Source organism: Corythoichthys intestinalis, chromosome 19 (assembly GCF_030265065.1).
Source record: "Corythoichthys intestinalis isolate RoL2023-P3 chromosome 19, ASM3026506v1, whole genome shotgun sequence".
Lineage (NCBI taxonomy): Eukaryota > Metazoa > Chordata > Actinopteri > Syngnathiformes > Syngnathidae > Corythoichthys > Corythoichthys intestinalis.
In genome coordinates, this window is record NC_080413.1 from 192,695 (window position 1) to 209,906 (window position 17,212).

The following is a 17,212-nucleotide window of genomic DNA, read 5'->3' on the forward strand; positions in this document are numbered from 1 at the left end:
ATTATTTACATTTTCCCCCCCTCTTTTTCCATCTAAAATACTTTTTTTCAAAAACAAAAAAGCAAAATTTATAGTAAATATAATCCTATTTATGCAACTTTTTAGTCGCCATAGATGGCGATCGACGTCCACTGCGTTTGGACTGGAATGGCTGGCAGCCAGGCCCTGTCACTCCAAAGGGATTGGACGTCAATCGCTGTCAATAACAACCAAACAGTTCAAAGTAAAAAATAATGATGTAACAAAAAACAAAAAAGCGGATGCAATAAACATTTTTTTCTCAATTTAAAGGTAAAAAAACTGTGAACAAGAAATAACCAGCGGCCACACAAGATGACGTGGTAGGCCGAGTTTGGCTCCCAGGCCGAGAGTTTGACACCCTCCATTCGATTTGATGGTAAAGGCTCATTTGAGCTGCAAATATCTCGACTTATGTTCTCCACACAAAGTGAACTCGTATCTCAAGGTAGCACACTAGCACATTTGCATCCCATCACATGGCATCCCTACGCACTTGTTGTCACGGCAACGCAGTCCGCCGACTTCACATTTGGAACTTTTGTCTTTGAAAAAAAAAAAATTCCCAAATCATTTATGACTTGAATCCGCAGTGTGTAAATGTACATATATACATAAACGTACATACATCTACATACATGTGGTATGTGTGCGTGTACGTGACTAGTTTGTTTTTGTATTACATTGTTTTTTATTATTATTATTTATTTGTATGTAGGTTTGTGTGCGTCGTTTTCTTGCGTCTGTTGGTCGAAGCACAGGTGACGCGTATATGATGAGAAGGCTCGTGCCGTGCCGTGTCGTGCTGGTGTCATGGAAATCACCGTACGTGTGCGAGAGTAAGTGTGTTTGTGTGTACACAGTGACTTACAAACATGGAATGTTGTTTTCAAATAAACGCAAATGGAATTTAATACAGTGTCGGTAACTTTGACTCATTGGCTGACACAATCCATTTGAACCGGGAAGGTCTGTGAGCCATCGTTTGATCTTCTGTTTTTTTGGCAACATTTTGTTTTGTTTTTCCGTGGTATAAATTTTAATTGAATCATTTGGGTTATTTTTCATCATTTATTGTAATTTGACAGATTGACATTTTCCTTGCATGTATTGACAAAAACATTGTTTTTATTTATTTATTTTTTACCATGCTGGTACACGGAGCGTTTTTGTTAAGGTGGTATTAATAAATAACTATGAACAGCTGACATAAAATGAAAATCAAGCTTTACTGTAGTAAGCCCTCCGTAACACCGGATGACGCTACAAAAAATCCCGGCTGGCTGCTATTGCTAAACGAAGTAAGAAGAACGGAGAAGTCATCACGTCTGACGTTTACTTTGGTTTTCTCAGCCGTTAGGATTAAGAGTTTGCTTTTTCTGAACTAACCCCACAAAATACGTGAGGTTACATCTGAATTTTGTCGACATTTTTTTAAAGACATGATTTTTCGCGCGTTGTGCTTGAGTTGAGCTAGCCGCTAGCTAGCGTCAGCTGTGTTCTGTTCGCACCAACTCCCATTGAACGCACATTTGTGCCCTCTGTAAATATTCAAAGCGACACATTGAGATTTTTTTTTTTTTTTTTGCGAGCACGACACGTTACGATGGCAGTTGCCTCCGTGGTTCGGCCGGATGCTTGCTAAATGTCATGCTGAAATTAGCTCGCCTTTTCAGAACAGTGACGATAGCAAGAAAGCTTTGCAACATTTCCGACGACGACATGGCCAAGGGAAAGTTTTTCTACGCGGTGAGGAAAGGATTCAGCCCTGGAGTGTACCACTCGTGGTGAGAGACAATTTCGTCATTAATTTCACTCGTGTCACGATGCAAATGCAACCAAGTGGGGGAATGTTCTGCCAGCATGTATATTCGACGTACTCGCGTTTGAACCATTTCCATGCGTAGTCAAGTGAGTAAAGCAGGTCAATCATTATCTCACTCTATTGGGTAAGCCTGTTATTGTTCGGGTTGGTCTTTTAAACTCTTTCAGTGCCATTGCCAGTGGTAGACGTCGAATTGCTTTTGAATGACTACGTCTTAAATGATGAATGGGCTTTTTTTTCAATGTACTTTTGTTTGTCCCTCGTTTTCATAATACATGTTGCTTTTTAACTTTCAGGCCTTTTTCTGTATTTTAGATCGGCCAATATCATAGGATAACTTAGGTTCACTGTTTGGATGTTTTTTTTTTTTTTTTTAATTGCAATTTTGCACCACCTAGTGGCCAGTCATACAAAACAAGTAACTGAATCGGCAAAATCGTCTTTAGATATCGGCACTTGGCAGAATTTTTCATTTTTTTCAAATCTGCCTTTGAAAATCCCATACCTGTTGACCTCTATTTTTAACGTATTCTCTATGTCGCGCAGGGACGAGTGTAAAGCCCAAGTGTTCAAATTCCCTTCGGCTATCTATAAAAAGTTTGTCTCCGAGAAGGACGCGTGGGCTTTTGTTAGAGGGTCGGAACAATCTCTGGCCGTTCAGCCGCCCACGGGTATGTCCGCAAAAACTTTTTTTTTTTTTTTAATCTAAGAGAAACCCCCTAACGAGTGGCATCCCGTGTTTTCGTTTAGCGACGGAAGCCGAGGTGTATGCCCTTCCCAAAAAAGGGCCTGAACCGCTGGAGTACATCCCGCTAGGTAACAAGCGAAGTCACGTCGAGCGGCGGCAGGACGACGAGGCCGCGGTGCCGTCCAAACGCCTCAAACGGGACCGCGACTCCTCTGCGGACGGCGCGGATGGATTCACATACATGGGTAAAGTGTCTTCCGCTTCTTTCAGCAGTTAGTAGTGTTGCACCAATACCGCTTTTTGGCTCCCGATTCCAACATGGCTTTAGGACGATCGTGTTGGTAGGGGTGACGGTCCCGTCAAAGTCTATGCATTGACGTTCAGAAGAAGTCATAAATAGCTTATACTAATTTTCAAAAGATTTTATTTTGCCTTTCTTATGTACTCGGTGGCTGCCATGGGCGACGCGAGACGTCCAATCCATTTGAAGTGGGAGGGTTGGCAACGGATGAAGCCAACTTCCCACTTCAAATGGGTGAGGCGTCTACTAGCGATAAACTGATCGGCAGGACAGTGCACCTTCGTAAAGATTCTCGTTTTATTCCTAAAAACTTGAAATAACTACAGTGGTACCTCTACATCCGATCGCTTCGACACACGAACTTTTCGACATCCGACGTAAAATTTGACTCGCCATTTGTTTCTACATCCGACGACATGCTCGAAATACGACGACAACGGCAGCACCGCAGACGAATGCACGGCGGATTTTCTTGTGTGACAAATCAACACAGGTTTCAGAAAAGGTTGGTACAGGTGGTGAAACAAGGAAAAAGTTGACGCTTACCTTCTAAATGAAGATGCAAATGACAGAAAAATATGATCGTGGGGTGAAATGGCTCAACAATACATCTCCATGGTCCTCCTCCGACCATCGTTCGCCAGTCTTTATAAGTTAAGCTGACAATTCTTATTGTGGTAACATCTCCAGAGAAATCGCCAACTTCGCCACGTTTTCATCATTTCTTTCACAACTTATTCAACACAAAACGCCTGCTGTCTGCCGCAATTGACGATGTTCTCAAGAAAGCATTGAAAGCGAAAGTAAACTCTCACCCGCTCCCCTCCCTCTTTGTCTCGTGAGCCCCGCGGTGCCTTCAGGTACAGAAAAAAACGTCCGCCTTATTATGGGGTCAGATTAGTCTCATAAGTACTCGTACATACATTGTGGGATTCGTAAACACATAGCACGCGAAACACACACACATTGTGGGATTCGTACACACATAGCATGCGAACCACACGCAATTGTGGGATTCGTACACACATAGCACGCGAACCACACACATTGTGGGATTCGTAAACACATAGCACGCGAAACACACACACATCGTGGGATTCGTAAACACATAGCACGCGAAACACAAACACATTCACCAAATGTGTGTGTGAATTGTTTTACGCGCATTTGCAACGTGCTTCCAATTACAAATTCCCACTTACGAATACAAATTCCCACTTACGAATGTGTGGATCGTTTTGATACCCGTCATGCGCAACTGAGAAGAACACATGCATTTTTTTAACTGGAGCCCGTCTTCAGCCAATCAGACGTCTTCTTCTTAAACAGCCAATCACAAGGGCTGGGCTGTTTCGTTACGTCACTGCTGTGCGCCTTCAAGTCCGGTGTACTGAGTGACAAGTGACAAATGGGGAGCTTTTGTAAAAGTAGGAGCCCCGTTTTTGACAGCTCAACTCGACCGCGGGGACTATCGATGCAAGGTGTCCCGTCGAACAAATGTAGCGTACGTGTAGCATACGTTTAACGGTTTTGCCTTTCTCTGTCATTGACAGCTGAAGACGTCCCATCCATTTTGAGTGGGAGGACCTCCCATGCACTTCAAATGTATTGGATGTCAACTGGTGAAAAACTCATTGAACCGCTCAGCAGAGGGATGATGAGAGCAAGATTAGATGTCTAATACTGTACTATATGTGGCACATTTTTAACAGGCTTTTTTTCCGCTAAATAAATCTTTTTAAGATTACTTTCTCCATTTCAAGCCTATTTGAAAGTCATACTTGGGAAAATTCAGACTTCTTAATGTATGATTGTGATGTCTATGCTTAAACCAATTTAAGACCATTTTAAAAGGAAAAAAATAGACATTATAAGCCTGTTAAAAATGCTACCTACAGTGACAGTATTTAAAGGATGGTAGTCTATTACGGATATAAAAAAATATATTTTTTGAAAGACTTGGAGCAACAGAGCTTTCTTGCCAAATGAATCACATTTGATACACTTAGGATTTAGAACTCTTTCCTCAAAAAAAAAAAAAAAAAAAAATGGATGCAAGTCAACTCATGCATCTGCATGTTCCATGAGAAAAACAGGATTTAACAAGGAAAATAGATATTAGAGCGCTTATTACACATTTTTCTTTACAAATTTGGAAAAAAAAAGGTTTAAGACCTTATTTTTCACATTTTGTGATTCTCTGACAATTGCTTCATATTGCAGGCATTAAGGGGTTAAGACCTGCCACATGAATTTTACTACCTTTTTAAACACTTTTTTTTATTGCGACAAACCTAATAAGTGATCAATGATGGCAAGAGAGGATAAAGCGCAGCAGCAAATCCTCAGATCTGTTCTTTGGATGCCTTTGAAAGTAAATAGTGACATTGAGAGCAATCAGGAGTTCAATTATGTGAGGTGAGGAGACCAAGTAAGTTTTGAGACATTTTTTTAATTTAAATAGACATCTCAGACTCCCAGCCTGTAGGAGGGCACAGGCTAGATCTCCTCGAGCCTTCAGAACTTCGGGAAGGTGGGTCTGGTTGTGCCTGAGATCTCCATTGGCCATATACTCTTCCGCAAACTGAAATGGCATTTTAGGCATTCTGTTACATATCAGTGCTAAACAACAACAGCAGCAAAGTTTTACTGCAGAGACTCCGAAATCTTAAAATCATTACCTTTAATGTGAAAACCCCACAGCTACTGTTGTTCTGCTGCTTGTTATGGGCCACAGTTTTGGTAGTCCAAGTTTCTATTTGGAACTCACGGCCCGCCAACCTCAAGAAGTTCCTAATTATTGTTTTATAAGCAAAACAATGAAGATGAACATTGAACTATTAACTTCCATATTAACATAATACTAGGAATTTAAACTTTCTGAAGCGGTTACCTCCAATTCCGCAAGATTTTGCTCATATTTGTCCTCGTTACTCAAGGGATCGTTGATCACCAGTGTTCTCTTAGAAATGTGGACAATCTATAAAAGGTTAGTTCCTTTGTGTAATTCTGCACAATGACAGATTTATGTAGTTAACTTACTAATGAAATTTAACTTCTGTATGGCATCAGCTAAATTAATAGCTATATATAATACATTCCAGAATCGGTAGGTCTTAAGAAAATATAAGAAACCCACTAACCACTAAAATCCAATGAGCGCATACAGGACAGGACAGGACAAATACACTTTTTTTTTCAACAGGGAATTTCCTCTGAAGAACATACAATACCAAATTATTGTTATTTTGGGTTACTGGCGTTAAAATAATATAGCTAAATATTGGCATGAAATGGATTACCTTTCTAACAGGCTGAAATTTTCCCAAAAGCAGACTCCCAGCTACCACAGCAGAGAGTTGGTGAATGGGCTCCTGTTAAAAAAAGGGGTAACAACATTACAACTATACTCCGGCAAAAAATAAATGCATTGAGAAAAACTATATCCAGCACTTGGCTGCTGCCTTTCAATGAGGATATGCATGTATGCATCAAATACTTGCATAGCAAAATAAAAAAATTGGCAAAAGGCAAGAATCTTTGTTATTTGCTAAACACTTATTGCTCCCACTGACTTCATCAGACAGCCAGCCGTTGCCTTTTAGCGTATGAAAAGATGTGTCGTATAATTTATACGGTCCAACGACAGCCTCCACCTTGCCTTGATCCTCTGCAGCCCACAGTAATTTAACTGAAAACACAACATTGTTAAATCAAAAAAGTTATTATTTACGGCACTTGACCAGATGACCATCCGGTCAAAATTATCTACTGAATAGGCCAAACCACCAAACAAATCCTGTCGGTCGTTCACCAATTTTGTAAGAGCTGTACGAAGTAGAAGGGTACAATTAGATATACATTTTAGAACACCAACAACAACTTGCCGTTTTATGTTTGCTATTTGTCCTCTCATCCAGCCCATTCGTCTTAGGATGATATGCAGCTGTAACACTCCTTTCAATGCACAGGAGGCACAAAGGTTATCGTTGAGCTGAAAAATTGATACATTGTAAATAAATCCAATTAAAAAAATAAAAAATAAATAAAAAAGGGGGAAAACAACAATGCCAAAATCCCACTGTGAAAATAATTTAATGCATTCAGATACCTAATTGACAAATTCTCTTCCTTGGTCGGACAGGATTCTTTGGGGGCATCTGTGTCTATAAACAATTGAGCAGATACGTTATGCCACTTCTGATGCTGTTTTGGTTTTTAAAGGAAAGGCCTCAACACACTTGGAAAAATAATCGGTGGCAGTAAGAATGTACTGAAAGCCATCCTTGGTTTTTGGGAGAGGCCCAGTCAGGTCTATCCCAACCAACTCCCAAACAGCAGACACCTGTGAAAGGCAAATCCAATATTGAACATATCTCTTACAGCTATTCCTACAAAATCTGAAGAGCACCATGTTTTATCTTTGAAGTTTTTAACTTAATCTGGGTAGATGGCTCCCACCTTGATATGAAGGGAACACATAAAAACCTAATTTTCACGCATGTCCAAATATTAAACACATGCGTGACATTAGACAAAGCTGTTTCCAATTTTTCACGCATGTAATAAAAACCAGAAATACATTTCTTTATTTGATTACACACGGTCACTATGAAAATATACCTTAATGCTTTGTAATGGCTGTGTCACACACAGCCAAAGAGTTACCAGTCCTCTGACATCCGTCGCATTCAGAGACCTTAAAACAAATCGTCATGAGAAACGGGTCAGGTTAATAAGATCTGAAATAGCTCACCAAAATTAGTTAGTGACAAAATGCAGAAATAAACCATCACATACCCATCAGTCAATGTCCACCGTCATGCCATCCCAATAATTTCTGGAGTACATTGAGGATCTGGTTTTAACAGTGCCTGTGTGTGCACCAATTGAAGCCGAGTGTACTTCATTAAACAGTGATCGTGCTTCTGTTTGGGACTGGATCACATATAAACACAAATACACACAAATAACAATTATATAGCTGTATACACACACACACACACACATATATATATATTATAAATAACAGCAACATCACAAATACTTTGCCTACTCACCCTTCAGTTTGAGCTTCTGCATATATCTTCTTAAAGCACATTTCTGAGATTCACTATAAATTAGGGAATTCACCCCTAGACATAAAATTGAAATCTCCTGGAACCTCTTCTCCATGTTGTACACCAACTGTAAAGCACATGCACAGAAAGACAAATTTGAAAAATGACTTCCAAATACTTTATACATACACTCCCGAAAACAATGATTAGCAGTTAAGCTTTTTTGAAAAATTTTAATATATATAGGACTTAGCCTTCTCAAAATATAATGACTTAATTGGGTCACTAGCCATTTGTAGATATGGTTAATTTCTGTATGATTTCAAGCACGAAACTCCATTAAAACCCAGGTGACCCAAATGTTTAATGCTTATATCATACAATGCTAACTTCCGTACGCTGTTAACCGGCTATAATGTAAAAAAATCTCTCTTGAACAATAACCGAATCGCCATTAAAACTTTGGCGACCAACATGTTTACTGCTTAGACGTTAACTTCATTACGCTTTTGTCTTGCAATATCATCAATATTCCAATTCAGTCTTTCGTGTATATGTATTTGCTTACAGAGGTTAGCGGACAAAACGCACTATACAATGAATATACTTTAGAAATATTACTCCCTTCCAACGACAACAATAGAAGCAAGGAAGCTAGTGTTTACTCCTTATCATGAGACGTTAACTTCGTTACGCTTTCGTCTTGCAATATCAACAATATTCCAATTAAGTATTTCGTGTATATGTAATTGCTTACATAGGTTAGTGGTCAAAAGGCACTATAAAAAGAAAATACTTTAGAAATTTACTTACCCGCACGACAACCGCATGAACTGCGTTGTAGTCTAAAAGGAATCTCCAGCCGGACTTGAAGGCGCACAGCAGTGACGTAACGAAACAGCCCAGCCCTTGTGATTGGCTGTTTAAGAAGAAGACGTCTGATTGGCTGAAGACGGGCTCCAGTTAAAAAAATGCATGTGTTCTTCTCAGTTGCGCATGACGGGTATCAAAACGATCCACACATTAGTGACGGGAAAAGTCGTTCACCTGAGGAAACGAATCAATTCCGGTTCGTTCAGTAAAAAGATTCGTTCAAACAAATCGTTCAACGAATCGTTCAACGAATCGTTCGCCCTCCTCATCCCCCCCACCCACAACCGCCCAAATGAATCGTTCGGTCAGTGAACGGGAAGTGACGTTGCCAAATGAATCACCAAAAGACTGCTTATAACTGAACAGGAAAGCTTGGTTCCTCCCCCTCTTGCACAGTACACAGGCTTTTCATTGGCCGCTCTCTTCGTAGATTCAGAAGTGAGTGACAGACTGTGTTTTTCTTTCTTTTTTTTTCACTGCCTCGTCTTTGCAGCCCAGCCGCTTCAGCAATGAGAATTTCCGCGTCTATCATATTTCTATGGGATCAAAGCCATGGCTTGTGCTTGCTTCACTTTGATATAGGAAACGGTTAAACATTTCCCCTTTTTTTAAGCACAAACTTTTTCAATCACGCTAAATTACGTGTACGCTCCCTTCCGTATTCGTAGTTTAAATGCGTGTTTACGTGAGCTGGCTGCTCGTGAAAGCCATTTGATATACCACCAAATCATTTCGGCTGAAGAACAAATAAATGTGGAATTTGAATAAACTGTCTTCGGCTATTTTTTCCGGTTGAGTGGGATTTATTGCACACAAATAAGAAAATATAAAAAATATTAATAAATAATCAATTTATTATGTATATTAATAAATATTAAATCAGCGTTATAAATAAAATGTATTATTATTATTATTATTATTTGGCTTCTCTGACACGAAAATAAATAAATAAAAAAACACTCGAAAAAATATTACCTAAAAATCGCGTTGAAATGTCATTTTTGCACTGGTATTAATATATAAAAAATCCCATCAACTCCACGCAGTCATCCCCTCCCGATCTCAGATCACCAAATGCTGACGAAAAGAGAATCGTTTGCTCTTTACAATGTAACCATTCCACTCTCATTGGTATGTTAAGAAAGTGGAGACATACATGTATATATACATCCTACGTCCCCGCGTTTAATTTTTGGACGCTTTAGTCGCACAGGATGGACTGATGGACTCAACGTTAATTAATTTGCGCCCCAACCCGACAAGCTGTGACACGGGGGAAAAAAAAGAAACTCGGAAAAATGTCATGAAACTACCGTTTCATAGCAAATCAGTATTATGGTGATCATACTAAATAGTCATTTTCCATGGGCACAGATTAGATAAATTTAGCTGCCATGAAGTCCAGCTAGTCTCTTGACAGCTTTCTCGCCCGCCCCCGCGACGTATCCATAGCTCAGCCTTATCGCCTTGTAGCTACTGGCGAAAGTTTTAACGTACTGTAAAGTGGATACAATGTCGTCATATGTAGTCTCGAGTCTGTCGAGAAAAGCACAGTAAACTTTGCTCACTGTGTTTATGTGGGGATTTTTGTGCATTTGAGTAGCATATGATAGGCTCAACATGAAAGAATATGTGATAAAGCCCTTTCCTTTCAGTCCTTGGCTCGTTCACTGCCGCAGCGCTGCTGCGTGACTGCCGGTGTAGGCTGACTATAAATTAGCGTAGCAGTCTAGCAGAACGAATCATCTAAGCATTCTCGGTAGGACGGAGAGTCAGTGAACGGGAAGTGACATAACTCAGTCTTGCCCCCTGCCTGCATGCTGGCTGCTTATTGGCCACACGTGGAAGTGAGTGACAGACCCCCTGATTCTGTTTCCGCTCCCTCCCCTGCCCGCGATGAGGCTGGCGTCTGATTGGTCGTGTGCTATGTCAGTAGACGCTGCCGCTTGCTCAACGCCCTCCCACGCAGATAACAAGGGACCCAACTTCATAGAACGAATCAGTGCAGAAGATGATTAGTTCGGTCTCGTTCACCCAAACAATTCGTTCAAAAAGAACGAATCGTTCACGACCGATACAACACTACCACACATTCGTAAGTGGGAATTTGTATTCGTAAGTGGGAATTTGTAATTGGAAGCACGTTACAAATGCGCGTAAAACAATTCACACACACATTTGGTGAATGTGTTTGTGTTTCGCGTGCTATGTGTTTACGAATCCCACGATGTGTGTGTGTTTCGCGTGCTATGTGTTTACGAATCCCACAATGTGTGTGGTTCGCGTGCTATGTGTGTACGAATCCCACGATGTGTGTGTGTTTCGCGTGCTATGTGTTTACGAATCCCACAATGTGTGTACGAATCCCACAATGTGTGTGTGTTTCGCATGCTATGTGTTTATGAATCCCACAATGTGTGTACGAGTACTTATGAGACTAATCTGACCCCATACCTTATTAGAACCCGTTTCGTTCCACTATTACAGGAATTAATATTATTATTATATTATTAATCCGATTTTTATTTATTATTTATTTGTTTTGCTATATGTAATTGCCATTTGTAATAGTACCAGCAGTATTTTTTAAGGATTTAGTGCAGGTTTTTGGGCTGTGGAACGAATTAATGGAATTATAATGTATTCCTATGGGAAAATCCCGCTCGACATACGACCATTTCGATTTACAAACAAGGTCCTGGAACGGATTAACTTCGTATGTAGAGGTACCACTGTATTTGTGTATTTTGTGGCGGGTCAGATCTGACCCCCCCGGCCCCAAGTTTGACACCGTAGTCACAGTGACTACCATATTCAGTGGCTGTTTCAAATTTTACCAGTAGAGGTTGCCGGACTACATCCCTTCTGCTATCGTGAGCAAACATCCAAATGACTAGTTTGCGTGCGCTTGCAGGCGATGCGGTGACGGTCTACACCGACGGCTGCTGCTCCAGCAATGGCAAGCGAGGCGCTCGGGCCGGCATCGGCGTCTACTGGGGTCCCGGCCATCCTCTGTGAGCGGACGCTTTAGAGACGATAAAGCCACAATAACATCAATAAAAACAAAAAATATTCTTTTTAGGAATGTGGCCGAGCCGTTGCAAGGGAGACAAACCAATCAACGCGCGGAAATACAGGCGAGTGCATTCATCATTTCATTTATTTTTGTTTGTTTTAAATTAAAAAAAAAAAAAAAGATGTATTTTAAATATTTTGAAACAACGAGAAAGGTTGCAATTAGTTTTTGTGTGTGTGTGTGTGTGTGTGTGTAATTTCAGAAATTTAAAAAAAGTTATAGTTTTTTTCTCCTTTATTCTTAAAGTATATTTTAAATGTGAATTCAAAAATCATTTTTTCAATCAAAAGTGAATACTGTTTATGTTCCGTTTTTATCATTAAAATAAAGAAATTAGAAACCATCCAATATGTTTTGGGTTTCCATTTTCTAGCATTTTTAACATTTTTGTTTGAAATCAAAAATAGAAACAAAGTAAATGCTAAAAGAATTAACGGGGATTGAACCGTTTCAACAAGATTGGACATCTATCGCCGTCAGCGGCAGCCATTCAAATCCCGGCGTTTGTTTGCAACAGGCGGCGTGCCGAGCGCTGCGGCAAGCCAAGGAACAAAAGATCAAGAAGCTGGTGGTCTACACGGACAGCAAGTTCACCATCAACGGTACGCCAATTGGGAACGATGACGATGCGCTGTCATGACGACGGCGTCCGTCTCCTTCAGGCGTCACCAAGTGGGTGAAAAACTGGAAGCTGAACGGTTGGCAGCTCAAGTCGGGGGCTCCCGTCATCAACAGAGAGGATTTCGAGACGCTGGACCGCCTCAACCAAGAGCTGGAGGTGGTCTGGGTACGTCTGTTCTCTTGCGCCGACACCCGTCGACGTCCGATCCATTTCAACTGGAGCGTTTGGGCACTTCTTTGGCTTCGTATTACGAAAAGTGGACAAACGAGTCCCTCCCTGTTGAAATGGATTGGACGTCTAATGCCGCTAAAGGCAGCCAATGAGTTAAGAATCAAGTTCCGGGTTTAAATATTCATTCCCGTATAAAACAAAATATGCACGTGAAGTGCAGCTCTCATTTATGCCCACTTGGGGTCGCCATAATTCCGTTCTATACAAGTGATTTTCAATTAGTGTTGAATGACCTCATGAGCTGCTGTTGGACATCTACTGCCGTCAACGGCACCGGCACACTATTTTTGTGTTCTCTCACGATTCCTGAAAAGTTAAAAAAAAAAAAAAAAAAAAATGTTTTTTTTTTAATCAGCACATTTCAAATGGATTGGACGTACGCCAATAGTACTATAACCCACTCACTCGCTACCAGCCCATTCAATTTTTTTTTTAATAGTTATATATTTTAAGTTCTTTTTTTTTTTTTTTTGTATGCCAGCCCATTTTCAGTTGATCGGACAACTATCGTGGTCAATGGCAGCCAACGTTTTGTGTGTGTTTATCTATTTTAAACTCATTTATATGTTTAACATCTATCAATTTCTTGAATAGAATTGTAATCTACAGTGGGATGAAAACGTTTCTGAACCTTTTGGAATTTCTCACATTTCTGCATGAAATCACCATCAAATGTGATCTGATCTTTGTCAAAATCACACAGGTGTAAAAACAGTGTCTGCTTTAACTAAAACCACCCAAACATTTATAGGTTTTCATATTTGAATGAGGACAGCATGCAAACAATGACAGAGGGGGGGAATAAGTCAGTGAACCCTCTGCCTAAGGAGACTTTCAAGAGAATTTGGAACCAATTTTTACCAAACAATTTAAGTCAGGTGTGTGCTCAATCACTGACGAGTGGTTTTAAGCTGCCCTGCCCACTATAAAACACACCCCTGGTAAGAATTGTCTTGATGAGAGCATTGTCTGACATGCATCATGGCTTCGTCAAAAGAGCTCTCTGAAGACCAGCGATCAAGCATTGTTGATTTGTATAAAGCCGGGAAAGGATACAAAACCGTCTCTAAAAGTTCATCAATTGACAGTCAGAGAAGTCTACAAATGGAGAGAGTTTGGCACTGTTTTTTCTCTCCCAAGGAGTGACCAAAGATCATGCCCAGAGTTCAGCACAGAATACTCAGAGAGGTAAAAAAAAAAGAACCCACGAGTGTCTGCCAAAGACTTACAGAAATGACTGGCACTGTCCAATATCTCTGTGCACACATCAACCAATTGGCCAAGAATGGTGTTCATGGGAGGACTCCACGGAAGAAGCCACTGCTGTCTAAGAAAAACATTGCTGCTCGTTTAATATTCGCAAAAAGGCACTAGGACACTGCACAGAAGTTATTTTGTGGACCGATGAAACCAAAGGGAGTAACGCAAAACGTCATGTGTGGAGGAAAAATGGAACAGCTCGTCACAGTGGGGAGGGAGCATCATAATTTGGGGCTGTTACCTGCCTCAGGCCCTTGACAAAATCTGGATGTTTTTCGGGAAAACCTGAGGCCGTCTGTCAGACAGTTGAAGCTAAAAAAAAGAAATGATGGATGCTGCAACAAGACAATGATCCAAAACACAGAAGTAAATCAACTTCAGAAGAACAAAATACACGTTCCCAAGTGGCCAAGTAAAAGTCCAGACTTGGACCCCATTGAGATGCAATGGCATGACCTAAAGACAACAATTCATGCCAGAAATCCCTGGAATCTGACTGAACTAAACCAGTTTTGTAGCGAAGAATGGGCCAAGATTAGTTCTGATTGATGTGCCAGACTGATCTAGCGTCTGGTTGAAGTTATTGCTGCCGGGGGGGGGGGGCAAAAATATTACATGTGTATGTTGACTTACTTATTTTTCCCCTCCTGTCATTGTTTGCATACTATCCTCATTAGAATATGAAAACCAATAAATGTTTGGGTGGTTTTAGTTATAGGAGGTACTGTTTTTTTCATCTGTGTGATTTTGACAAGGATCACATCACATCGGATGGTGATTTTATGCAGATATGTAAAAAAATCCAAAAGGTTCAGATACTTTTTCATACCACTGTAATTCTGGAGGCCCCGTACCAAAAGGATTGGACATTTGTTGCAGTCATTGGCAGCCAACATTTTGTTGTAGTATTTTAGTCAAATTTGCAAAATGCTGCCATTTTGTCTGGCCACTTTTTAAAGGGGGGGGGGGGTCACAGTTATGCGTCTTAACTCGTAAAGTATACGTTGTGGTCGTTACTAGAAAAAGTGTCGCGGTAGTTGGTCAATATTCCTATTTGACGACGTGCCGTGTTTTGGCAGATACACATTCCGGGTCACGCGGGCTACAGAGGCAACGAGGAGGCCGACCGTCTGTCCAGGGAAGGAGCGGCAAAGTTGTCCCGGTGCTGACGCCGCCGTTTCGTCTTCTCGGTCTTGTTATTTTGTCGTTGTTGATCTGGGCCGCCGTGGGTTGTTCCTTGAGTTTGACAATAAATTTGACTTTTGAGTCTCACCTACTCTGTCTTGTTGGCAACTTTTCTCCACCGGGGGGGCGCCCAAAGCTAAGTGTGCCGTTTGGTTACTTCTATTGGTGTGTGTGGCCTCACTTCTTTTCTTTTTTTTTTCCTCAATTTGGTCTTCCTTCCATCATTCTCCCTTTTGACTTTCTTCTTTCCTTTCGTCTTCTCCTTGTATCATTTGTTTTCCTTGTTTCTTTCCTTCCTGTTATTCTTTACTTTCCCTTCTACACAAATTCTTTTCCTTTTCGTTTTCCCTTGGTTTTGCTTTCTTTCCTCTACTATTCTTCCTGTTGTCCATTTTCGTTTTCCTCACATCTGTCTTTTCTCCCTTCTGTTCATTTTTCCTTTTGCAGTCTGTTTTCCTTCTACTTTGTATAATTACCTTCTTTTTCCTCTTCCCATGTTTTTTTTTTTTTTTTTTCATTCTTGCGCGGCCGTCGCTCCTGGCTCGTAGAGCGAACCACGTTCTTCTCCGCCGTCCGTCCGTCCGTTTGCGAGCGGGTCGTGCTTTTCGACCCGAGCGTATTCCCGGCGGCTAGCGGTCCGAGGGAGAGCGAGCCGGCGCCCAGCTCTCGCGGGTCCGAGGTCACCTCCCCGTTAGCGCTGGCGCGGAAACGCCGCTGCGAGGAAAGCGCGCAGAGTTTGAGGAAGTCAACAGGGCGGACGCTCAAGTTTCTCCCATGCAGTAAAATGTCGGCCGCCTGCGGACGCAAAACTTGGAAGTTTGCACGCGTGACACAAATGAACATGAATTCATTGATAACAAAGTGAGGTAAAAAAAAAAAAAAAAAGTCCCTCACTCAAATTGGATTGGACGTCTATCACCGTCAATGGTACTAAAGCATGATCAGTCCTTTTCAAGTTAAAAAAGAAAATCCCCCTTCCTGTCCATTTTACATGGATGCACCGTACCTCTATTGCCCGTCGAATGGACTTTCAATGCCACCTCATTTTGTTTTCAATACGTAAAAATGAGCATTTGAGTGTCATAGTAACATCAACACGGAGGACGGACGACTCCCGTGTGTATAGGTTGAACACCCCTTGATGTCCGATCCGTTAGATGTGGGATGGCGTTGCCGTGACAACAGTACACTTTGCAAAGAAAAGGACTCCAAAAAGTGTAAAGCCGAGCTCGCGCACTTGGCAGCTTCTGCGGCTTTTCAAACTCACACGGGGCTTCGTTACCGCGCGGAAGTCTTTTGACATTTTGGCCGCGCGCGCTCGCCGGAGGGCCGGCTTGACTTTTGCGGGGAAGTCTGCTTCCCGACAAGACGCCCACTCGCCCGCCCTCCTCGGACATTTCAAGTCACGGTGGAAACTTCACTTTCTGAAGTTTTCACACCATTCAATGTGTCTTTGAAGTTTCCATTTTTATCCACATAAATGAGTTTAAATTTGTTCCCAACAATTTACATGGGTAAAGGTTTTTCGTTTTTGTTGTTGGTGTGCTTACTTTATAAATAATATATATATATATATTTTTTTTTAAAGTCTAGCTGCATTTTTAAAAAAATGATACATGGAATTTTTTATAAGTGTACTTAAGTATTTTTTTGATTACACACAAAGAATGTTACCTGACTCGTATAGATTTGCATTCACCATTTTTTTCCCTGTAGAACATCACAATTTTTCACCAGAATGTTACCATTTTGACCAAATTCGAACCATTTTTTCACCAGAACGTTGCAATTTTTCACCTAAATTTGACCATTTTTACCAAAACGTCACCATTTTTCATCAGAACGTCATAATTTTTCACCAAAAAAAGCCTTGACAATTTCTCACAAAAACGTCACAATTTTTCACCAAGATTTCACAATTTTTCAACAAAATTTGACTATAACGTCACCATTTTTCACTAAAAAGTCCCCTTTTTTTTCACCAAAATATCAACATTTCTCCAGAAATGGCATTTTCTGGTAACTTTCATAATTAAATAACACGCTTGACAGAACGAGGACAACGCGGCGGCG

General features: G+C 40.9%; 1 protein-coding gene and 2 long non-coding RNA genes across 13 annotated transcripts; 2 read left to right on the forward strand and 1 right to left on the reverse strand.

Moving 5' to 3' along the window:
* The first annotated feature begins 1,284 nt into the window (after positions 1 to 1,284).
* On the forward strand, positions 1,285 to 15,230 carry rnaseh1 (ribonuclease H1). Its single transcript, XM_057822086.1, has 8 exons — positions 1,285 to 1,805; positions 2,390 to 2,514; positions 2,594 to 2,776; positions 11,680 to 11,779; positions 11,848 to 11,902; positions 12,359 to 12,443; positions 12,504 to 12,628; positions 15,034 to 15,230. The coding sequence occupies exons 1-8, from the start codon at positions 1,669 to 1,671 to the stop codon at positions 15,121 to 15,123; spliced, it is 900 nt and encodes a 299-aa protein (XP_057678069.1). The 5' UTR covers positions 1,285 to 1,668; the 3' UTR covers positions 15,124 to 15,230.
* LOC130907240 (uncharacterized) lies at positions 2,797 to 6,715 on the forward strand. The gene is made up of 2 exons (XR_009061427.1): positions 2,797 to 4,313; positions 4,386 to 6,715. It is a non-coding gene; the product is annotated as an uncharacterized LOC130907240 (long non-coding RNA).
* On the reverse strand, positions 5,265 to 8,851 carry LOC130907239 (uncharacterized). Of its 11 annotated transcripts, none has more exons than XR_009061421.1 (12): positions 8,706 to 8,850; positions 7,893 to 8,019; positions 7,633 to 7,770; positions 7,456 to 7,531; positions 7,074 to 7,177; positions 6,944 to 6,998; positions 6,408 to 6,826; positions 6,135 to 6,206; positions 5,976 to 6,047; positions 5,726 to 5,812; positions 5,514 to 5,625; positions 5,265 to 5,416 (listed from the first exon to the last, which is right to left on the reverse strand). It is a non-coding gene; the product is annotated as an uncharacterized LOC130907239 (long non-coding RNA). The 11 variants fall into 11 exon arrangements; XR_009061424.1 differs by having other exon boundaries at positions 5,726 to 5,841; XR_009061426.1 differs by lacking the exon at positions 5,976 to 6,047.
* Positions 15,231 to 17,212: the final 1,982 nt, after the last annotated feature.